The sequence below is a fragment of the Vigna angularis genome, chromosome 9 (genome assembly GCF_016808095.1).
Source record: "Vigna angularis cultivar LongXiaoDou No.4 chromosome 9, ASM1680809v1, whole genome shotgun sequence".
Lineage (NCBI taxonomy): Eukaryota > Viridiplantae > Streptophyta > Magnoliopsida > Fabales > Fabaceae > Vigna > Vigna angularis.
This window is the reverse complement of record NC_068978.1, coordinates 6,829,025-6,853,963: the sequence shown is the minus strand read 5'-3', so window position 1 is coordinate 6,853,963 and position 24,939 is coordinate 6,829,025. Positions and strand designations below refer to the sequence as shown.

General features: G+C 32.1%; 5 protein-coding genes across 5 annotated transcripts; 3 read left to right on the top strand and 2 right to left on the bottom strand.

The window, feature by feature from the left end:
• Positions 1-479: 479 nt before the first annotated feature.
• Positions 480-1,234, top strand: LOC108322598 (eukaryotic translation initiation factor 1A). Its single transcript, XM_017554740.2, has one exon. The coding sequence runs from the start codon at positions 649-651 to the stop codon at positions 1,084-1,086; it is 438 nt and encodes a 145-aa protein (XP_017410229.1). The 5' UTR covers positions 480-648; the 3' UTR covers positions 1,087-1,234.
• Positions 1,235-9,076: 7,842 nt separating this feature from the next.
• On the bottom strand, positions 9,077-10,095 carry LOC108322599 (uncharacterized). Its single transcript, XM_017554741.2, has one exon. It carries the CDS (start codon positions 9,948-9,950, stop codon positions 9,228-9,230), a length of 723 nt encoding a protein of 240 aa, XP_017410230.1. The 5' UTR covers positions 9,951-10,095; the 3' UTR covers positions 9,077-9,227.
• A 703-nt stretch (positions 10,096-10,798) lies between these two features.
• Positions 10,799-13,177, top strand: LOC108322597 (protein CURVATURE THYLAKOID 1A, chloroplastic). Its single transcript, XM_017554739.2, has 5 exons — positions 10,799-11,063; positions 12,053-12,147; positions 12,322-12,429; positions 12,564-12,635; positions 12,935-13,177. Exons 1-5 carry the CDS (start codon positions 10,910-10,912, stop codon positions 12,998-13,000), a joined length of 495 nt encoding a protein of 164 aa, XP_017410228.1. The 5' UTR covers positions 10,799-10,909; the 3' UTR covers positions 13,001-13,177.
• A 4,773-nt stretch (positions 13,178-17,950) lies between these two features.
• On the top strand, positions 17,951-20,040 carry LOC108322614 (uncharacterized). Its single transcript, XM_017554759.2, has one exon. The coding sequence runs from the start codon at positions 18,612-18,614 to the stop codon at positions 19,497-19,499; it is 888 nt and encodes a 295-aa protein (XP_017410248.1). The 5' UTR covers positions 17,951-18,611; the 3' UTR covers positions 19,500-20,040.
• LOC108322613 (GDSL esterase/lipase At4g01130) lies at positions 19,983-22,924 on the bottom strand. The gene is made up of 5 exons (XM_017554758.2): positions 22,579-22,924; positions 22,281-22,490; positions 22,017-22,186; positions 20,612-20,882; positions 19,983-20,444 (listed from the first exon to the last, which is right to left on the bottom strand). The coding sequence occupies exons 1-5, from the start codon at positions 22,907-22,909 to the stop codon at positions 20,200-20,202; spliced, it is 1,227 nt and encodes a 408-aa protein (XP_017410247.1). The 5' UTR covers positions 22,910-22,924; the 3' UTR covers positions 19,983-20,199.
• Between the last annotated feature and the right edge of the window lie 2,015 nt (positions 22,925-24,939).

The following is a 24,939-nucleotide window of genomic DNA, read 5'->3' as shown; positions in this document are numbered from 1 at the left end:
TTTATATGCTACTTGTGAGAATCCTATAATTTACGAAATATATTAGTTAAATTAATACAATGTTTTAGTTAAATTAGTATAATTATTGATTAATTTTGTATCTGAATTAATATATTAATTATAACATATTTAAATATTATATAATTATTAAAATACTTTCATAATCATCATCAATCTTATAATAATAAGAAAAATTAATTATTACTTTATTATGGTATGATAGAAATATATAATATCATAACTATTTTTTATGACACCAACACGTTGATTAAACTGGTATAATATTTTGATTAAATTAATATATAGATTAAAATTTATATAAGTAGTGTCCAATTGGTATAAAACTATCAAGAGTCATGATTTAATCAATCTAAACCTTGGTTGTCAAGCAACAAAACAACGTTATTATTTTCTTCTTACATTAAAAAGATAGTTGTATTATTATAAGAGTGACGTTACACCCGGGGCAATAGTGTCAATTCGAACTCGCCCTCAATTCGTGTTCCCCACGCATACCCCTACTCAAACGACCCCAATTTCTCTGCGTCTCAACGCAAGGCAACGCAAATTCTGCATTCGTGAAACAGAAACGGAAAGGGGAAAAGAAATCGGCGCGCGAGGATCAGTTGTTAGGGTTTCGAATCGAGGATGCCGAAGAACAAGGGAAAGGGAGGAAAGAACCGGAAGCGTGGGAAGAACGAGGCGGACGACGAGAAGCGTGAGCTCGTCTTCAAGGAAGACGGCCAGGAGTACGCGCAGGTGCTCCGGATGCTCGGCAACGGCCGCTGCGAGGCCATGTGCATCGACGGAACCAAGCGGCTCTGCCACATCCGCGGCAAGATGCACAAGAAGGTCTGGATCGCCGCCGGCGATATCATCCTAGTCGGCCTTCGCGACTATCAGGACGACAAGGCCGACGTCATCCTCAAGTACATGCCCGACGAGGCTCGTCTCCTCAAGGCCTACGGTGAGCTTCCTGATAGCACCAGGCTCAACGAGGGTATCGGCGCTGGCCTCGACGAGGAAGACGATGGCGCTGGGAATGATTATATTGAGTTCGAGGATGAGGATATCGATAAGATTTGAAATATTAGGGTTTCGGTAACGGTTTTTGGTTTCCTTTTTTTTTCTTTGTTGAGATTATATTTAACTGTATGTGGTTTTAAGGTGTTGTCTGTCTGTGTACTGTGCCATGTATGAATGGTGAGTGTCAATGAAATAAGATATTCTGTTATACGGTGGTATACTTGTACTGTTCTGTGTTTCTTGATTGATTCCTTTGTTCTGTTTTATTGATCTGGTTGTGAATGGGATGGAATAGTACATGCTTTGACAATTTTTAACGTACAGTTTGGAGAAGGTTGTTTATTGTATCTTTCATTCTGCCCGTACTTTTGGAAGGGTCATCCAAGCATGTACTTATAGTGTGTTTTGGGTGTTTGGATTCACCTCTAGCACAGGGTTATCCAAAAAGTACTCAATTTGTAAACTTGTCTAGAGGATGGAAGAATCACTTTTGGCATGTAAAAGTTATAACCATTAATTCTTGAAAGTCATGTGCGGATCGGGAGATTTATAAACATTTACTTTTGAAAATGAAGTTTGAAACTAAAATCCACATCTAAAACTTGAAACGAAACAAGCTGTTGGGAGTACTTTTGGTTAAGGTTTTTAATCTCATGTTTCACAGGAGATTGCAGACATGAGTGACCAATGTGGTTGTAGTTACAATCACTGTAGTCCTTGGTGGTTGTGTACATTTGAGGACTGTAGTTCAAAACCTTGGTTTTGGTTTAGTTTTGAAAATATCTTTGATTTAGTTTTGAAATGGGGATGAAAATATCTTTGACATAGTTTGAGGCGTTTATTTTCTTTTTTTATTGAAGACGTAAAGGGTGTTTGGATCTGTTCTCCTGGTCCTTTTCTCTTTGTTTCTCCATCATCATCAGAGGCAAGAAACAAAATCATGGGAAGTTTGGTTTTGGTTGTAATTCTTGTTAAGATTTTGAAGGAGTTATGTTTGTGTTGGTGGCTATAGCTTGATATGTGAAATCATTTTGTAGTTGTGCAAAATTAGTGATAGGATTTTTCAGTTTTTGTAGTCATTCATAGTTGCTAGTGTATTGTTCTGTCCTTAGAGCTAGTTTTTCATAGGCTAGTTCATTTAGAATGTTCTGTTTCAATTATTCAGGCAACTCGGGCAATTGGCAGTAGGCCAGTAGATTATAATGTTTCACGGATCCTACGTTCTGTATGTTTTGCCTATTTGAGCAAACATGACCCAATCCGTTATGAACCTAGTCCTGTGGCAGTACTCTTATTTCTACCTGTTAGATATGTGATGAGATTTGATTTCCTAGGCAGTTGTTTGTTGGAGTGGTTGATTTTAAGTAAACGACCAATTTGATATTATTAGGATAACTCTCTCTTCAAGGTATATTCATTTAAGCAGTAGTTCTAATACATAGTCGCTTAAATTTTGTAAAACCCTTCAAATTAGTCCTAAACTTAATCCTCTTAAAGAGTTTTATCATTATTATCGTCTTATGGACTATTTATCTCTGTCTAATTTTCTGCTTTGTTATAGTTTTGGTGTGGGTGTAAATTATGAAATGAATTTCTGTGGTGATTAATGTTGTGGAGCTGGGATGCCATCCGAAATATAGCTTCCTCCTGTTTTGGAAATATGAAGATAAATCTATCATAAATGTAAGTGAATAGAGATTACCTGATGCTTAATGCAAGATCAGACTGCAGTAACTATATAGGAACCCCATACATAATAAGCAAGGATTTTAAGCAGAAAAACGTCATATTGTTAAGTTTATTAGCAGCTACAGCAGTGTGATGAATAAGATATAAAGAATGGACAACTTTTAAATGTCAAGTACTAAATTTACTTGACCAATGATTTCAAATGTTGCCCCGTCTTGGGTAAACCATAATATGATTTTGCCTCGTTCTAAAGCTGAAAAATGTGCTTCATTTGTTTAAATTATGAAGTTGTGGCAGCTTCAAAACTGAGGATGGTTTCGAGATTTGACCCAGTGAGGCCAAAAATTTAACTTGTCATTCACTTCCCTCAGCAATGACCTAGTTAGTGCATGTTCCATAATCTACATTCAATTTACTGAATTCGGGTGTTTGAAAACAAATTGGTTACGTGATAGGATTATATATGTACATGTTTGAAAATAAGTTACAAACCCCCACCAAACAAGAAAATGTTCGAAATCTATGACGTTCCACGAAGGCTTTTCCTAGTCACTCGACGACATTAACAATAGGAAACATACGAATGACTAGCAAGCCACTTAGGTTCTCTGCGGGACATGGATTTTAAAATTGTTATACCATCATTAAAATTCAAATTTTTGGAAGATAAATATTAGCATTTTATCTGTTAATTATTTTCCAGAACACCATGAAATTTGTAAGACCCGGAAAATTCAAATGTAATAAGAGAATGATGTTGATATTGTTAAATGTTTTTTTTTTTTATGAGAAAGCATATTTTTGCAAGATGTTGTGTAACTCAATTGGTAAAAAAAACTCTTTGTTGGGAGCCGGTGGTTTTGTGTTCAAATCCTGCTAGGTGCAAGGATTAGTGGGAGGTTTCAGGTTAGCTTAGATATTTGTTGGCCATGCGGTATCTTTCAATTAAGGTTTTGTACTACTAATTAAATTGACGCTGAACAATTTGCTAATTTCAATTTGTTCTCTGCCGCTGCTCATTTTATTTGACGCTAAGATTCTGGTTGAGTTAGACTATCATTTACCAATGTGTCTCGTTGATGGATGCCAAACCTATTATAATTCATGTTGTGCTTATAATATTATATTGTTATGTATTAAAAATATGGTTTTAAATCTGGTTAGATGTTGGGATGATTATGTAACCAAATTCACGTTGGCTTTGGAAGGAAATATTAACCATGGTGGTTTTAAAAGAAAAAAATTGTCTAAGTGGTGCAGTTTTAAAATCACTAGCAGTCATGTTGCTGTTCTTTTTTTGTTGTTTCTAGTTGCTGTTTGGAATGAAAAAGGGTGTATAAATCGCTTAGTGTTCTGCTGCTACTTCATTAGAAAATCTTTCTGTATTAAGTTGTTTTGATTGCTATTACTGTACCAGAAATTTACTGTTTTAACATTAAAATGCCGCAGAAAATTATTTGTTGTTTGGATTGAAATTGCTTCAGGGAATTGTTTGTTGTTTTGATTAAAATGTTCCAAAAATATTTTATTGTATTAATTGGTTAAATCTTCTTTAATATATAATTGTATGATGTGAGTTAAGGATATATATATATATATATATATATATATATATATATATATATATATATATATATATATATATATATATATATATATATATATATATATATATATATATATATATATATATATATATATATATATATATATATATATATATATATATATATATATATATATATATATATATATATATATATATATATATATATATATATATATATATAGTTTAATACTTATTTTGGTCTCTCGATTTGTAAGATTTGTTTAATGTTGTCTTCTTTTTTTTCTAACATTCTACTTTTTTCAAAAACGGTGCACGGTAGTCCTTTTTGACGTTAAAAAGATTAACGACAGAGTTGCTTACCTCGCGAAAGCTGAATTAGCTGTACAGTTTATTATTACGTGGCATTCTCGGTTTTTCCCTCTTCCCGCTTCTCTCTCCTCCCTTCGCCGCTGCACATCGTCTCCCTTCTCTTCGCCAAATCCTAACACCACCCCTCCATCCTCTACGCTAAATGCAAACCCTCCTATGACATCGACACCTCCTTTTTCGACAACGTCAACCCATTAGAAGATATTGACTTCAACCCCCGGAGCCCCTGGAGGGATTTTTCGCCCGTCCCTGCACTGTATTTCTAAACTGTTTGTTTGTTTTGAGTGTGGAAGGGCGGGGAGATTGGGCGTGTCACAGTAGTGGAGAGAGCGAAGGCGTACGGGGCGACGACGATCTTGGTTTACGACAATGGTGAGACACTGAGATTGGAAGATAGTGAGGTTTTTTATCCCAGTAAAACAAAATTGAATATAGACATAAATAAAAATACATTAAATTATTTCTGAAGCAGTGTGCGATTAGGGATTAGGGTTTGGGAAGAGGAGAAAAGGGGATTAGGGTTTGGGAAGAAGGGAAAAGGGGATTAGGGTTTGGTGCGCGATTATGGATTTCACAGCGGAGAAGAAGGAATTAGAGAACAACAACGCCAATAATCCCGAAAACGCTCATCAAACATTAGATTCTTCTTCTCAGTTAACGTCGACACTTGATTTAAGCAGCAAAGAAACCGAAGAACAACAATCTCATGAACTCAAAGCTGGTCTTCACCCTCTATAGGTTTTTCTCCCTCACTTTGATTTTTTTGTTTCTTGGTAACTGAATTACAGTGTGATTGGTTAATGATGAAGATGAAGAAGTGTGATAAAGTTTTTGAGTGCAAAGGGGACTGTCACGTGACAGTTTCTTATTGGCTGAACTTGCCAACTAATTAGACTAATTGGACACGTCATCTAATTTTGACTAGCAGAACAACTTTGCCGTTAGTTTTTTAACGCCATAAGCAAAAAGAATCCACTTAAACTGTTTTTGTGAAAAGTAGGATGTTAGTGAACTTTAAAAAGAAGAGATGACAACTTTGAACAGACCCTACAAATCAAAGGATCAAAATAGATATTAAACCTATATATAATGTGCGTTCAGGTTCCATTATGTTATGTATATATATATTGGTCATGATTGATACATTATATATATATATATATATATAATATTTATTACGTTATATATTAGTATGCTAAAATATGGGTATAAAATATTATAATATAATATATATTATAAAGTTACCGTAAACTTTTCTTTTGGAAGTTTGAGTATAGCGTTGATAAAATAACGATAATATTAGAAAGAAGAATGATTTTGGGTGAAAAGAAAAGAAAAAGAAAATAGATAAACAAAAGAGTCCGAATAAGCATTTAACAAAGTAATTGAATTACAATTTAGCTTGCTGATGGGTTTAATTATAATTTTAATCTATTATTAGAATGGAACTTATGTGAGATTGACATTAAAATATGGATGAGATTTTGTGATCTATTGTTTGAGTGCCTTATATATAGGGTTATATTAGACTTACATGAGACTTTGTATATTGATAAGTGAATGATAAAAATGTGCTATGTTTATGAGCCTGTATGAGAAAGTTATAGTGATACGGTTCACTACAGGAGACTGACCAAGATCTTCTTGATGATGTTGGGAATTTATAGTGATAATGTGGTTGGAAACTTTATTAATAGGATAAGGTTGATGGTATAATCATGATAGGGTTAATGAGGATACTAATGGTGGTAAGGGTGTACAAATGATTCCTTAATAAGGATATCTTTGTAGATGATTGATTTGTTATTAAGGTGTGCTTGTTTTCTATGTACAAATTTTATTTTTATTGATTGTGCTATAATAGCTTATCCATATTTATTTGTGATTTGTGTTGTGATTATGTATGTGTTTTGCGATGATCGTATGAGTTTTGGTTATACGAGAAGAGGGAATGTTACATATGCTTCAAATGTATGACATTGAGTTATTTAAAACTTTTGTGCTATAAATTTTAGAAATAATGTAATGAAGTTTACTTTATTTTATTTTGATTTTATTAATTTTGATATTATATAAGTAGATTTTCACGATGATTTATGATTGAAAAAATTAATTTTTACTCGTTATCGGGACATTAAAAATAATCAAGATCTTACAAAACTTGTCTTCATTCCCTTCCCTTTTCTAATGTTTATTCAAATGATTTTGCATTTTCCCCGTCGTTATCGTCAAACTTGGGTATTTTTTGTTTCCATAATTAAATTTAAAGATAAATATGTTTTTAATCTTTAAATTTTAATATAAAATTGAAATTTATTATTATTTTAAATTTTGATATAATTTAGTTATTAAATTTTAAAAAAAAATATAATTCTTTTAATCCAATTATTTTAAGGTGTAAAATGAACAGTTTCATTTAAACGGTTTACTCTATTTAACAAATTTTAATTCAAAATTATTCTGAAATATTATTTAACACATAAAATAAATTTAATATCATTTAATTAAAAGAATATATAAATTTATTTTTAAAGTTTAGAACATGTATTAAAATTTTAGATAAAAATAAATTTTAATTTCACATAACTAAAAGTATATTTTATATTTAAATTTACGTAGGTGTGAACTTAGTCGTATTCTAAAAACATCTTCAATACTAATCATATTTAAATTAATAAGATTTGAATTGTAAAAGAATTTGATTTTAAAAATATTAATATTGTATAAAATTTAAAATTTTGGATCTGATGTAAGTCCTCCAATTATAAGAATAAAAAATATTTTTTTATCATAAAAATATTTTTTCTTTGAACAAGTTCAAAATAAAATTTGAGTTTAATAGTTAAATAATTTTTTAAGTTTGAAAAAGATAAAATATAAACAAGAAATTGTTAAAAACATGTTTTATAAAACTCTTGTATGATCTTAAAATGACACGAGAATGAAACTTACCAAAAGAAAATGAAGACTTCATGCTTGCGTATCAAAAATTATCTTCAAAACTATTTCAAAAAATATAAAATATTATGGTTATTTGAAATTTAAATTTTGTATATTAAGGTAGCTTGAACAAAAATTTAAGAGCAGAAATAAAAAAATGAAATGATTTTTTTATAAGAGGTTTAAAACCTTACATAACAAGTATTGTCAATGTTTTTTTTTATATCATTCAGATTATAATCTCTAAAATTAATTCAATTCAAATACACACTAGTAGTTACAAAGACATGTTAAAAGGCAACCTCAGCCAAAAATTGCATGCAAAACTATCCAAACCAAAACTACAGAAAGGTTAGAAACCTTAACTCAGATATCTTAAGAAATTTCACACCTATGTAGTTAAAACAACCAAAATTTTACTGCAGTTAACCACCCTCTATTATACTCTTCAATTACAAACTTATTTAATGTTGTCATCCATTTCATTCTCAGCACTTCTATCATTAAAACTGGAATTATTAAGTCTTGAATCAAGTTTTCTGTAATTACCCTGTTGCTGTCAATACTGGTCAAAACTATGTCTTCCCCTTGTCCCAGTTGAGTATTTCTCAGTTTTTCCTTAGTTAAACTCAATAATACAAAATGACACGACAGTATAAAGGAATACCCATTGCAGAATTTCAGAATCTTCAGTTAATTGAGTCATTTCTAACTTCAGTGACACGTTTCACTCAACAACTGAATCACTTGCACAATTCACTAATTTGACAGTGTTGAATTTCTTTAACAATTAATTCCAATGCAATGAATTAGATTTGAAGTTGCTGTCTTAAATGTTTAATATCAGTGCTAATACTAGCCATTTAATATGTGCACTCCAAACAAGCAAACAACACAGAGCAATCCCACTCCAATGTGAACCAGACAAGAAGTAATCACAGGTTTCTTTGAGCATAACATCCAGCAAGATCTTCATCAGTTTACAAACATAACTTTTCATGCTCCCTAGTCTATCCCTTTTTCCAATTTTTTTTCACTCTGTTTTATTTCACTAAAAAGAAACCAGTTCAATCATAACAATGACAATATCACACACTAAGGTCAAGTCACTTATACAATTCAAAACCTCCTCCTTTCAAACTGTTCATCTAAAAACAAGGGGAAAGGAGATAGAATCATGCAACAATTAATGTGTAATGTAATGAATTGACATAAAATCATGATACCATTAGTAGGTATTTCATCCCATTCCAATATCTAGAAAATAAATGAACCCAAACGTAAACTAGAAAACTAGTTAATTTCATCCAATACCTCAAAATGACAGAAAACAAATCAAAGTTGTCATCACATCACATTTCATTTCATTCAATTTCAAACAATGTAAATCAGCTAGCCAGCCTGTTTCATTTCATCCAACTTCAAACCATCTAAACCGGCTAACATCATTTCATCGCATACCTCTAAACAACAACAAAACAATGGAAAACATCAGACTAAATATATTTCATTCTCATCACATTACATCCTATTTAATCAGTCCAAAAACAACCAACATTATTTGCTATTCCAATCCATTCCACCAAACAGTGGACAAAATTCACAAACAAAACCAATACATTCCAATACAGAGTCACCTAATCTTCTCCGTTCCACTGATCTTATTAGCAGCTTCCCTAATCTGCTCAATGTAACCCTCAATAGGAGGAGTGAGAGTAGCCATAAACCTATTAACAGGAAAAGGACTCAAATCAGGAACCAAAGCAGCTTCTCTCAACCCTTCAGGCAAAGCCTCAATTGCCTCCTTTTTCATTCTCAAAAGATTCGATTCCGCAGCCTGTCTAGCCCTATGCTTCCTCATCAAAACCCTACTATAGTCCTTCGCCAACCTCCTCCCATCTTCAACCGTTAGCTCATACGTGGGCAACTTCTCCACATCCACCAACCCCAGAGAGACATAGTCCAACCCAGGTGTCCCGATTATCGTGGGTTTCTCTGAAACCTTAAATTTGTTGTCTTTGCTTCTCATCATGTCGATTTCTCGCTTCCGTTCCTTGCTGATGAGCCCCATCTTCTCGCGCTCCGCTTCGCGCTCGCGCTGCCGCGGGGTGAGGTAGCGGAGCGGGGTGGGGGCCTGGAGGCACCGCTCGTATAGATTCTCACGCTCTTGGCGCTCGCGCGACATTGGTGGGGCTGCGATTTGGGATGATCCCGATTTCTTGGTGGTGATGCGGGAGCGTTTCAGGGCTTGGCCCGCTTTGATCTTCGCCTTGCCCTTCGCTGTGCCGCTGACGGAGCAGCGCTGTATGAGGTGGTGCCCAGAGAGAAAAGGGTTCGGCTTTGAGAGGCGGAACATAATTCCGGTGACGGGTCGGTGGTGGTTTGTTCTCTACGGACTAAGAAGTTGGTGGTTTGGAGCCAGGAAAGTGTGGGTAGCAGAGTTAGGGCAAGAAAGAGCAACAGGGAGAGAAACTGCAGACAATGAGCTGGCCCAAAAAGAAATTTTCAATGGGCTGCTACAGCATAAAGGACCCAGCTTTCTTGGAGTATTGAATGAAGAAATTGGGCTTTTACTTCCTGCACTCCACAATTTCTTCACACATTCCAAATTTTAAAGTAATTTCTAAACCACATGTTTTAGAAATTTTTCAAAAAAGATTTTAGAAATAAGATTTTCATAATAAAATATCTAGAATTTTATGAAATATATTTTGAAACAAGTTTTATAAAATAGAATTTAAAAAATAAACTTTTCAAAATGCATATAATAATACCTTATGTATATAATAATTTCTGAAATATGTTTTCCACAATTAACTTTACAGAACGAGTTTTTTTTCCTCATTCTCTCTTTTTCTTCTTCTATAACGATGGTTTGTTAAAATAATGATGAATATTTTAGTCTTTTAAAATTTTGTTAATGTATGAATGCACTTAATAATTATGGGGGTGGAGGAAGTAATAGGCGAAAAATTGTATTTAGTAGGTATAAATGTGTAGGCATGATAGGGTTGATTTCGGGAGGAGTTGAAATTTTGATAGAGATGTGGATTTAGAAGATAGGGAAGTGGCCAATGAGAGAGCGAAGTTAGTCCACGTGTCAAGAGGTTGGAATATTGAATTAAGGTAATGGATAACAAGTGTAAGCAACATGTTCTTCTCTACTTTCTTTATTTTTTTTTATAAAAATAAATATCTATTGAATTTGAATAGGAAGAAAGTGAGACCAACCAAAGTGCCAATTTCTTGGTTTGGGGATAGATAGAGTGATACCCATCACACTGTTCATATTTCTCATATTAATTAATAATAATAATGGCAGCGGCGGCGGCGGCAGTGACGGTGCTACTACCACCTAGGATTCCGACCACCACCAACGTTACCCGCTGTTCTGCTTTGCCTTCTCTGCCTCCACGTGTAACCAGCACCAGCACCACCTTGTTCTCACCTTCCCTCAACCACTTTTCAGGTTCGCTTTTCCTCTTTTTTCCTTGTTCGTCTCAAAACGTTGAATCTTTAGGAATATTGCGTTTTTCTAGTAAGTTGTTTTTAAAATTTGTGACAAAGAAAAAGAAAAAAGAAAAAAGCGGTCTTTCTTTTTACAATTGAGATGCATTTGCTTGTTCTCTCGTTTTCCATTTGGTATGCCATTCTCCTTGTTAGTCTTAATTTTGAAATCTTGTTTCTTCATAAAAAGGTGTAAAATTTGGTGGCTCCAAACAATTGGGTTGAAATTTTTTAATTGGATTGATTTGATTTACTAATGGGGTTAGACTTTAGTGAAGTGACGAACCACGTTCAAATTCCTTCTGGGTGATGCCAATGTTTAGTTTCCGACAGTCGAATAGCAGGAAATGGAAGAGGAAAAAGGGTTTCATTTACATAAACTCTTGAAGTATGCTGCATTATTATTGTCATGTATAGTATGTTTGTATTTTTTACATTGTTATATTTTTAATTTTGGGCCTGTCAGCGCTATTAAGCTGTTGTCCAATTCTTTTATCTTGTCCTCTCCTGAAATAATTTATCTCACTTCCTCTTTTATGTGTTTTAATCTTTAATCTAGTTTGAAATTATTCCATGTTTTGATCATCCCTGTCCTAGGTGATGTTCATTATGTAACGGAAACACTTCTGCATTTTGAAATTGATGAGTAGTAAACATCTTGTATTGAGTGGTTACACTTTGCCAAATCAAAGTCTAATCAGAAAGTTAATTTAGTTTCTGCAATGTGAATGGGGCAATTCATGCCACCATCAATCAATACTTGTCCAAGACTTTACACATGGTTACTTGGTTAAGCCTTCTGTGTTTGTAGTTTTAGCGACAGCTCCTCCCTAGCTTTAGGACTAGTAATTCTTCTGTTGCATATTCAATATTCATGTTATTTCTTCACATCTCTTTCTTGTTCATTTATCTTATAATAATTCTAAGGTGATGTTTCTTTTCCTTTTTCAGTGTCCCGAAAATCTTTTCTGCTTCAGACCAGAGCTTCTTCAGAGGAATCATCCTCAGTAGATGCCAATGAGTTGTTCACAGATTTGAAGGAAAAGGCAAGAAGTTTACTACTTGGCTGATTTCAGCAATTTGGTTTTGTCCTGAACTTCCTTTTAACAAATCCACAAGCATGCGCTTTCTCCTCCTTGCCAACCCTTATTTTACACAATGTTTGGTACAAACTCATTTTTAACCAAGTGGAAATAATATCCTCCGTTTATCATAATCAGTGGGATGCTGTTGAAAACAAGTCCACAGTGCTTATCTATGGTGGTGGGGCTTTAGTTGCTGTTTGGCTATCTTCCATTCTCGTGAGCGCAATCAACTCAGTTCCCTTGGTAAGCCTTCACTCTTTATGAATATAATTCACTTTTACCTTATTGTATCATCACTTCTGGTTATATATTTCTGATTACATCATCTATATAAAACCTTGGTGAACCATTCTGGAATAATACCATTTATGTTTCAGCTTCCAAAGATCATGGAGTTGGTAGGTCTAGGATACACTGGATGGTTTGTCTACCGATACCTTCTGTTCAAGGTAAGTAACACACATCATGAATACTTCACTCTTTTAGATTTTACAATGTAAGATGTTTTGTTTTACCACGCCCTGAGGAATTTGGATTCTCTGCTGAGTTTTTGGTGCTGGTGTTGATACAGTTGTACGTTTTGTTTTCATTTTTATCCTTTTGAGTGCTATGATGATTTGGCATAGGGTAAATGAGCTACGAATGAATTCAAAAGTGATTGAATGATAACTTTTTTACCTCTGCAACAAGACATGTATTGTAAAATGTACATTTTACAAGTGATTATTTATGTGTATTTTCTATACAGTCTAGCAGGAAGGAGCTAGCTACAGACATTGAAGGACTGAAGAAGAAAATCACTGGAACTGAATAGAATGGTGTTAGCAAGTACCAAGTGAAGTTTATCTTCTGTGAGCACCATTTGTTTTTGTTTGCTCTTATCTGCTGTATAAGTATGTATCCCGTGAAGTAGAATAGAATTCCTCTCAACCTCTATTGCCCCTGTAATGAACCCATTTCATTGTTAAAATAATGTAGCAAATTTTATGTATATGGCTCTGAATGGAACCATTATCTTTCCACTTCTTTCCTGTGTAAGAAATTTAAGTGATATATGAGTATAGAAGGAGGAATTATATCATATATGGGACCAGTTGTTTCTGTGTCTAGACCATGATAGATTAAAGATCTACTACCAGTTTAAAGCACATAATTTGCTAAAAGTAAAACTTTAAATCAATCATGTAGAAATTTTACAGCGAGCATAAAGTAAATGGGGCATTTACAAATTAATTTGGAAATTTCATTTGTTATTTTTAACTCCTGTTCATACAAATATATATATATATATATATATATATATATATATATATATATATATATATTGTGTATCCATTGTTTAGAGGCAATTTCTTTTGTCAAAGGTAATTTTATTTGACACATGGTTTGAGGTGATGAATAGAATTATCTCTTTCATTCAAATATTCAAATGGTTTTTGTGGAAAAAAAACTTAACTACAAACTAGTATTTCGTCTTTTACATTGCTTAGGACAAAGTTCATTTTTATATAATAAAAATATATCATAAGTAAATTTAATATATAAACTATATTATAATTAAAATTTATAATTCATAAACATATTTGTATAAAATAAATTATATTTTCAATTTACAATGGAGAATTTAAATTATGATATATAACATCTCAAAAATATAGTGTAAAGTCATATAATGGGATCATCACATTCATAATACTACACATCAGTTTTTACAAAAGATAGAACGTACGGTTATGGCCAAACGATCTTACAAAATAGCAGGGGGTTAAAACTATACAAATATACAACTTAGACCGAACGTTTTACAAAATACTTATACCGAACGGTCTTCCATAACAAGAAAATAGCAGAAGGTCGAACGGTTCTACTGTTCGGTCTTAACTTCTATCTCGACCAAATTTTCTTCTTCCACCGCCTCTTCCAGCAAAGCTTCTCCTTCTGCTCACATCCACACGGATGATCATTGCAACAGAAGGACAACCACCGAGCGTACAAAACGGACAAGACAAAAAGTAGGGTAAGCTTATGTAATTCAATTCAAGTATCAACATAGATTTCACACAATTCAAATAAACGAGATAATTAATTCACTTTTACATGCAAAGCCTAATACTAGACTCTGACTGTCCGGACTGTATGAATTTTGTGTAGCTACGACGTTCGTGCACCCGGGTGATGTAGTAACTGGGATACCCTCAACAGCTGTCACCCGAGGTTAGTCCGTTCCGTCCAAATTAACCATAAGGACTAGGACCACCTGTCATTCTCACACATGACTTACCCTTCTCTACGTGAGAAACGAGTAATCACGAAATATCAGGATGAACCGTCAGCTTAGCATGTCCACATTCATACTTTACCAATTCCAATATACATTCATGAGTTATTCCTCCCCGGAATACTCGTTCATAACCAAAGTCATTTCATCCATATCATATTTCATCATCTTTCATTATTAAAACCTCAACTAAACCAATTTGAATAAAGATTCCTTAGGATACCAAATACCGAACGTTAACCTTCAACCCCGAATGAGACCGAAAACTTGAGTGAGACCGAGAGGTCTCCAGTTCCAAAACAGATCAAAACCGAGAGAGTTACTATCGGGTTTGAGAAAGAGACCGATTACAATAATATTTCTCAAAGACTAATAGAATCAAACGTTATTTACAAGGTGAGCCAATTTAATGAACTGACTCATGAGAGTTTAGATCGAACGCCAATAAGTCTAGGCTGAGTACTAAGACTCTAGGCCGAACACCATAGAAACTGATACTGTAGGACATCGAATAATAATAAGTGACAGAATTATATGAAGAAACCGAACGCTATAAATACTTAGCTTATTTATGAGTTTAACATCAAGGAGAACGAGTGTTAGTCGAAGATTGAGCACTGTAGAGACCGAACGCTATTGGTTTTGGCCGAATGCTCTTATTTAAAAAATTAAATTACAGAATCAAGGTCGAGCACTTGGTTTAAGACCGAGCACCACTTAGTACGAGCACTTGGTGTAAGACTAAGCACTACTAAACTTATAAAATAAAGGCTTGATAAATATAAGATACCATTTAACTAGTGTTTAAGAATGAACGAGATATACAATTACATATAGATATACTTAAGTTTACCATCAAACACCAAGGAACGAATATCCTTGGTTGAATGCTTATATACAGATATTACAGAACGAATACGCTCTATCCTCAACTGGAATTCTTTCCAAATGAAAGAATCCAGTTCCAACCGAGTCCATAGGAAAACTGAACGGTTAAAGACCTTCAGTGACGAACATCAATTTTCATATGGGATTACATACATAGAATTCTTTATATCAATTTATTTCTCAACATCTATCTTCATAATTTCATACATCCATATCATAGTAAATATTCATACTTCACACAGTCAAAACATAGCAACAATCATATTTCATATTCATTCAGCAAACCAACAAACATGCATCCATTCAAAACGAACATAAAATCAAATTATATAAGCTTCACTTACCTCTAACGTGACCGAACGTTCACAGTTTGAACAGAATAGCTCACCACCATTTTCTTAGAAGACTACGATCGTGATTTACGAAACTAACCAAATGAAAGACCAGAAAGACGTTTAGAAAGGGGTTAAGAAACTCATGCAACGAAAACTAAGTTTGCATGTACAGAAAACCACTCGACTGAGAGAGATGAACTTACCAGCCCAAAATCCGAAACTGATCGGTTCAAACGGACGCCCTCGATGCCGGAAGAGTAGAAGTGGTGCCTGAGTGGTGATCAGAGAAGAGAAAATGAGTGTTTCTTAGAGAGATGATGAAGAAATCTAGAGAGAAGAAGGAAAAAATGGAAACTCATAAGGTTGAAGAAGATGGTTGCATGCAGAGAGTGGCGTAGATTTTTGAAAACCAAGTTTTACTTCTACCGTCAAAATCGAACGTCCAATCTCCTGCAGCCACCTGTTTTCTACTTTCTGAAATTCTAAACTCTCTTGACACTTGGCTTTCACTCGAATAGAGTTTCTTAGTGAGTTTTTAATGGTTCTGACATGATATATATTATGTTATTTTATTTGTTGACAATTTCTTTTAAAAAATATTTAAATATATTTAGAAAAAGGAATAAATCAGGGTATGATGAAATGATATACTTCAAGAAAACATTTTGAAAACATATTTGGGAAAAAAAGAGAAATTGTTTTGCTAATTACGGGTAGTCTCTGAAATACACATGTAAATGAGAAAGAGAAAAAATATAATATTAGAAAATTTTGATTGAGAGAGTATAAAATCTCACACTTTAAATTATCTATTCTGCTTTATAAAATAGAAGTTGACATTGTGAGTATGTAATCTCTAACACGCAACATTAAATGCGAAATAATATATGATTTTTTTATTCCATGTAAAACAAAGAATGATGCAACGCGAAAAGAGATTTCTATACATAAAATTCGCTATATTAGCCTTTTTTAAAAAGTCATTTTTGTATATATTAATTAGAACATTTTATTAAGAGTCATTAAAACAACTCAAAATCCATATTCAAGGTTACTGACCAACTCATCTAAAACTTGGCTTAATTAAAATTATAATATTAACTTTTTTAATTTATTGTAAGAATACTTCAAAAAATTGGTATTGATGGACAAAATTAATGTTAAAACCAATCAAACATAAAGCTTCGAATACTAAAGAGAAAGTTAATATGACTTTTTAGTTTTATAATTTATTATACAATATGTGTTATATGAAAGATTTAATTCTTAATTATAGAACTTTAATTTCTATGTATGTTTTGCTAAATATACAATATATTATTTTTATTTTATTATTTTAAAAATAAAATTTTTAAAAGTTATATAGATTGTTTGTTTAGATTAGATCAAGTTAATAATTTTACAATTATATATAAATAAATTGGGTAAAAGGTGAATTAGTGTTGGTCAACTCTCTTGTATCATATTCGATTATTTTAATATCTAATTTTGGCATGAATAACAATTTGAAAAAAAGAAAAAGAAAAAAGAAAGAAAGAAATAAGTAGTGAAAATATGAGTAAAATGATGCAATAGGAAAAATAAGTTGAAAGAGACTTCTAACATCCGAATATATTTTTTGCTTCCTATACGAACTTACAAAACACCCTTGTAAGTTTATTATGACTAATAAAATTTCTTATTTTACCAAAATCCAAACATCGTGCAAGTAATTTTCAATCCAAGTTTTGTTTGTAATGCATTCAATAAAATACTAAACATTTATAATTAATTAACCATACATACATACATGTATATAACATATCAAAGTTTTTGAAGATATTTTTCATTATTTTCCTTTTAAATCATTTTTATTATTTTCCTTTAAAAATTGGTTCATGTACATTAACACTTAATACACACTTAGAAAGACAACAGAAATATAAGTTTACAGATTATATGATATGATTAATTTTAATATGTTAAGAGAAACCTCTTTTACTTAAAGAATGGCATCTTAGTAATTAATTAACATGTTTTTAACCAGACTACACTAATTACAGGTAGATGAATAAGAATAATACTAGTAATTTAAAACTCAAACTAATTTGTAACCTAAAATAGGCATTGGAGTTGCATGGCTTCCGCCCCATGTGGTTGGCACAGGTGTTCACCAACTCATTCTTTCCCTTTTATCTCTTTGACCAAAGCTCTAAATAGAATCGATGTGGGACCAAAAATATGTGCCTCAATAAATATCCTTCTTCTTCAACAATCCAATAATTAATAATGACAAATAGTTAATAACAAAACAACACCCTATTAGGCATCACCAACTCTGAAAGGTTCCATTCCCCTTTTCATTTGTTGACCAATGTCATCACAATACAACATTTTCACTCATATTTCATCGCCTCATTAATTTCTCTACACCCACATTCTTCCACATGCACCTCTCATTTCTAGGCACAACAAACTCCAATAGATCTCCACATTCATATAACAAGAGTTGAATAATTCAGGCTTCTGTTCTTGTTCCACTTTGGAACCTAATCATTTTCATAACATGCTATAGATGTAACTTCTCAACCAAATCCATTAACTGTCTTGCATCACATCATCAAGAAAACCTCCTTGTACAAGTTTTCTTATGTGTTAAGAGAAGAAAACCAAGTGTTGTTGTAAACAGATTCTGATCTGTTATATTATATATATATACTTGGTTAGGGAAGGATTCTGATTGTGAGTTACATTCAGTTATCTTTAATAAAACTAGAGGAAAAGAAAGTTTGTGGTGAGAAAACTCATCCTTCTTCCATTGATGAGTAGTGAAGTTACTACTGCATCATAAAAGCTTCAATGGGTTTAGTGCATGCATGGATTTCCTTGAAAATCATTCAAGAATTGAACATTAGAGACAAAAAAAGGCTTCTGGGGTGACATTCATGGGGCTTCATAGATGGTGGCAAGTTACGTTGGTAATTGTGTGTTTGTTTTCATCATCTCTTGTTGAAGGTTTGAAGACTTATTCTGATCGTAAATCACTGGATTCCTTTCTTCGCATGCAAGCAAATGAAGAGATAAAAAATCCTAAAACAGGTGTTCTCTACAATGTTTCCCTTCCTTCCAACTTAACAGGTATGGAAGTTTCAGTCGTTAGATTGCGCAGTTTTTCTTTATGGTCAAGAGGAATGAACTACAGTTTCTTCAACCTTCCGCCACGGATTATGTCTCGGCCAAGCCAGAAAAGAATAACCATTTTGTACGAAAACTTAGGCAATTGTTCTTCTCATTACTACAATGTGCCTAACCACACAATGGTGGCTCCAGTTTTTGGTGTCATGGCTTACAGTTCTTCAGAATCAGCATTGGTGGATGAGAAGATTAACTTTACCATTCATGGTGATCCCATCAAAATTTGGTTTCCTCTTGCCGATGAACGTGGGAGAAATCACACTCCTCTTTGTGCTAAGTTTACTGATAATGGGTTGGTGAAATTCAAGAACATGACTAAGCCATATGTTTGTGAAGTACACAGACAAGGACATTACACTCTTGTAATTCCATCATTTCCTTTTCCAGATGAACTTCATACTCACAGTCATGGCAGGAGATTTACCACATGGTGGGTGTTGGGGTTTGCAATAGGTTTCATTGGGTTGGTTGTTTTGGGTTTGATCTTGTTAGCTTTGGTTATGGAGGTCAAGAAGAGAAAAATAAGAAAAATGGAGAAAAATTCAGCTGGGGAAGAGCTTTTTGACACATTTTGGATTGGAGAAACTAAATTACCATTAGCTTCATCGATTAGAACACAACCAATCCTTGAGAATTAAAATGTACATTAATATCACTTGTGATACTTTTATGCAAACAGATGAGTACATAAATGTTATCTTTTCAACTTTGGTCCTTATCAACAAAACAATTGTTCAGTCAACAACAACAAGAAACTATCCTATATTTATGTAGTTATTACAGCTGTTAATAGCACTTTTATTTCATGTTCTGTTTTCACGTCAAATTCTTTTTAGGAATATGTGAACAAAACGTTTGTATTCTCTTCTGCTGTCTATATTTGAACACGAAGTACCAGAGTTTGTGTAGCTTGATTTATGTCTTACACCCTTGAGTTTTTCTTAAATCAATGAAAGTGACAATCATTAAAACTCAAACCTTATGAAATTTTTATTGGAACTCAAATCCAAGCACTACAACACACTCATAGCAACCTTTCAAGGAAGATAAATCAACTCTAGATGCTAAAAATTATTTTCTGCATAACATGAAGCAGGGTAGTTCATATCAGATACAATATATAATAACCAAAGTCCAACATTTTTATGATAACATGTTTTTTTTTCCTCCAAACAGTAATGCTACCAATAAGTACCATGTTTTTGCTTGAACTGCTACACACAAGGGTGAAAGTAACAACACCCCATAAATCGAAACATTATTTAACAATTTGACAGCTGAGTATTTCAAAATAGTTAAATTGCTACATAAGAAAGACCTTTGGTTGCTAGCACTGGATCAAACAATAGGTTGTATATCACAATGTTCATGGAGAGGGAAAGGGGGGTCAAAAAGAGAACCATTTAGAATAGCATTTGCAACAATCTTGTTTGCTGCTTCTGTGAAATGGATTCCATCCCAACTCACGTATTCTCGGGGTTCAGCACAAGCACTTGCTAGCATATTACCACACAAAATTTTAGGGTTAAAGTTGTGGTCACCCCCTCCATATCCACAACATGTTTTGCTACCATACTTAAACCCTGTTCAAAGAAAACAAAATTGAACCAGAAACCAAAGTTGCATATGTTAAATCAGCATGTTTGGTGTATAATTGCAGCATATAAAACTTGGTAATGCTATTCAACCATTTGAAATCACCAGTTAGAAGAACTACAGAGATAAACAAGTGAAGGGAATATGTTTGTACCATAAAGTGTGGGATGGTGAAAGAGCTCCGACAAAGCAGAGTAAGTGTCTACATGAATGAGGGAAACATCTGGTAAACTTTGTCTGGTTTGGCTTACTGTGTCCTTCAACAATTTGTTGTAATAATTTACAACATTCTGGTAAGAAGCGATGCATCCAAACTCATCAAAATCAGAAGTAGCATGAGGAAGCTGTACCAAATATCCTGGATAACATCCCACAGGACCAAGATTGAATACCATAATTGTGCGTGCCCCTTGTGCATAAAGCTCCTAAAAACACAAACTTTATGAGTACAAAAAATTCATACAAATAATGTTACAGAAACAGAGAGTGTATACTGTAAAGTATTGATAAGATGAAAGAAAATGAAAGAGAAATTAAGGTAAAGAATGTTTTATGAATTTATTATGTATATATATACACAGTAGTAATCTCTTCCAAAACAAATTCAATTTTGAAAGTTTTCTCAATCAACTGATATTATGCTATAGAACCCATAAATTAAAGTAAAACCAATAATATTCTATTATATAACTTGTTCCAACAAAAGAGAAAAAAGAAATAGTTTTTAGGTTTACTATGTTTTTTTTAAGTCCTTAAAATTGAGGAGTACATAATTTTAGGTTTGATTATTTTTTAATTCTTAAAGAAAAAAATAAAACATGATTTTGGTCCTTCAAATTTAAAAATATTTTATTTTAGTTTTTAAACTTAAAAAAATGTGATTTTAATGTTGTATATTAAATTTGAGAGGCTAAAATAGTTTTCAAAAAATCCTTCCAATTCTTTAAATTTAATATTTTGAGATTAAAACAATATTTTAGTAAACGTAAGAGATTACTTTTTCTTCTTTTTTTTTAATTTGAAAACCTAAACTATGTTCACTGTAAATTTTGAACTATCAACAACATAATTAAGTCCTAGTTGTGTTATATATAAGACTCTCTTTTACATTAAATTCCTTTATATTTAAACAAATGAGATGATTTTGAGCTAAGTAAGAAGAAAATATTTTATAAGAAATTTAATAAGAAAAGTTTGTACAGCTTAAGAGAACTTACCATATTTTTTTCTTTATTTTATCTACATGTAGGAGTAGAATTATTTATAAAAACTTTTCTTAAAGAACTAATCATATGAAAAAGGTTCTTTGATAATGGTCAAAAGATATATACGCTTTTCAAAAAGTCATTTAACTTTTTTAAAAATGTTCACATAATTTAAATGTTATTACATCATGCATAATTATATGACACATAATAGTCCAAATTTCTTGCACAACTGGCCCTGAGATGCTTTATTAAAACAGTGTGACATATATATAATTTGCCAACAAGGTTGAATGAACATAAGATAAAAATCTTCTGAAAGATTACTAAATAAAATGCAGAATATACTCAAACCTTGACAGCATCATTAATTTGTGAAACAATTTGAGGAAAGGTTTCCATGAGTCCATTAATACTGCCAGTGGCTGCTATTTTGGAAGTGAGATCATTTTGGCCAATGTATAACATGTAAATGGCCTTTTTGAATATATCTGGTGAAGGAATACCAGATGATGGTATAGTTCCTGTATGGTGCATGCATGGAAAGAAAGATTCATGGGTGAGTGTACCATTATTAGATTAGTAAATGTAAATCTGTAGTAACATTTTTCTGTGTACCTGTTTGATGAAATTCATCAACTCTGGCTTTGAATTGTCTCATTTGGCTGAGTTGAATGGAAAGGGAAAATGGACTGAGTCCACTATGAAAGAAGGAAGTAATGGGAGGAATCACAGTGGAAGCTGAAGATGCAAAGTTAGCTCCATGGCTATAGTCTGATCCAATTGACTCAAGATATGGACTCAAAAATGGAAGCCCTAGACCCTGAGCTGCATGTTCAATATCAAATATTTTTCAACAGAATACGTTAAAATATATCAGAAAGTTATAATATTATTATAACAATAGATTGATTACCAAGAAAATCAAGAACGAGCCTTCCATCAGAAGCACGACCAACTGGTTTTTTGAAAAAGGTCATTCCATAGGGATCAGGCTGTGCAGGAAAGGCTGCATGAAACCCACCAGTATCCGAATTTGAATCCCCAAAATTGAAGATTGCCTTAAAATCACAGTCACCATAACTTGAATCAACCAAAGAAAATGCCACCATGCAAACTACCAAGAATTTTGAAAATGTGCATGAACTGTTGGACACCTTAAGGGTACCCATTTTGCTTATTTTTTTCCCTTTGATAAAAGCTCTTCCAGAGGCTAATCTTGATAAAGGTAACAAACGGAGACCCATATTATAGGAACTGCATGCTTCTCAAGATAAAGCCAAACACTGAATAGGTTATTTTAGAACAGTGACTGGTTAACAAACCTATGGAAGATGAACTTACCTACAATGCATATAAAAGGCTAAAAGCTTCCAACATATAAATTCATATGATTCTAGAAAGAACTCAATTTCTTACTATGAGCTCTAAAGTTCTCACAAAATCTAATTCTGCTAAAAGGAGCTAAGGATAAGGACATTTATAAAACTATAGGATTATAGGGTGGCTTCCTTTCTATATATTTGAAGCTAAATCATTCAATTAAGTAAACTAATGTTAACTAATTAACAAACACACTAAATGCTTTATAATTTAAAATAGGTTATTTCCTATTCATATGTTATTGCATGCATGTAGCAACACTTCAACCTACTTCTCTATTGGGAAAGTTATTGTTATTTTACCAATTCAACCAAACACATAAATATAAATTGACATTTTATTAAATGAAATCTTGATTCTAGCTTTATTATTGTTTTTTATGTTTCATTTGAGTTTAGAGTTTTGGATTTCACTTAACATACTTGTTTACTGAATAACTTCTCGTTGAACATTTTATGATTTTGTATATAAATTATGATAATGATCGATATTCATTCACTTGTTTGAAAAAAAAAGCGATATTATAAAATATTAAGTCTAAACAAGAAAACCCTAAGAAGATTATAGAAATTTATCTATAATTATTATTATTATAATTATAGATAAATTAGTCAATTGAATAAGAATCTTCTTTTATATTAATCCTTTTTGGAGTATTATATATCAATATTGTACATTACAATTACAGCATGAGACGGTTTGATTTGCAGAAATGTAATGTAATATATGCTTTGCCTAATCATATAATTAGGATATAATCAAAAGGGGTGCAATTAAACACATTAAAAATGATTTAGTCAAGAGATGAAACGTAGAACACTTGGTTAAAGTGTTTTTACATTTGTTACTTGGTGAAAATATCTACATCATTTGTTTTGACGTAATTTAATTTATATGTGGAGTGATGATATGATACGTTTGTTTGGTGGAAGTAGAAGTTGACAAAAGTAGTTTCATCTACTTACTACCATGAATAGATGGGCCGAGCTAGCCCAATGGAAAAACTCCATCAGTGAGACTTTCTTCTTCTGAGGAAAACTCAGTGCGTCCATTTCATATAATTTAATTTAATAAAAATAATATTTAAAAAATTTAATTTTAAAATTTTGTCTTTTATTTAAGAAAATAATTTATTTCGATTTGCAAAGTTAACGTTGTTGAAAAGTTTTTAACCGTTTTATTTAATTTTTTTTCATTAGATTTAGGGATTTAAAATGATATACAAATTTATTTTAAAATATTATTATTTAATACGTTATTTTTAGTTCTCTTAGAAATAGTATTATTAATTACTTAAATCTATTCATGAAATATAAAATAAATCATCATAGATGTAATGGGCCAATCTTAAATATTGACGAAAAGGTTCAATTACAGATTTTAATTCACCTTTTTCACTGTAAAAGTAAAGTACATATCAGTTTTAATTTAAAACTAAAAAAATCAGTTTTATATATAAGGGACTAAAAGGTTATTTTTAAAATTTGAGAGATTAAAAAATGGTTCTTAAAATTCTGGGGAATCAAATAAAAGTGTACTTAATTTAAGGTTTTAAAAAGATATTATAGAAAAATAAAAATAAACTTTCACATTATTATTTTAGTTACATGTGTTATTGTTAACATGAATCTCATCAGTTCCATCACTACAAGCAAATTAAACATTGTTAGTATAAAGGATACAAAGAATATTTCTAAAAATTAAAAAATAAAAAATAAAAAATAAAAACATTAAAAGAAAAAGTGGTACTACTAATCCTAATAATAAATCATACTATCTATATAACGTGTGATCTAACTTTATCAACAAACTGGACTTTCAGTTTTTAGTAAGTAATTGTATTAAATACAAGAGAATAAATTTATGTTTATTACAATGTACTTTATTAATGTAA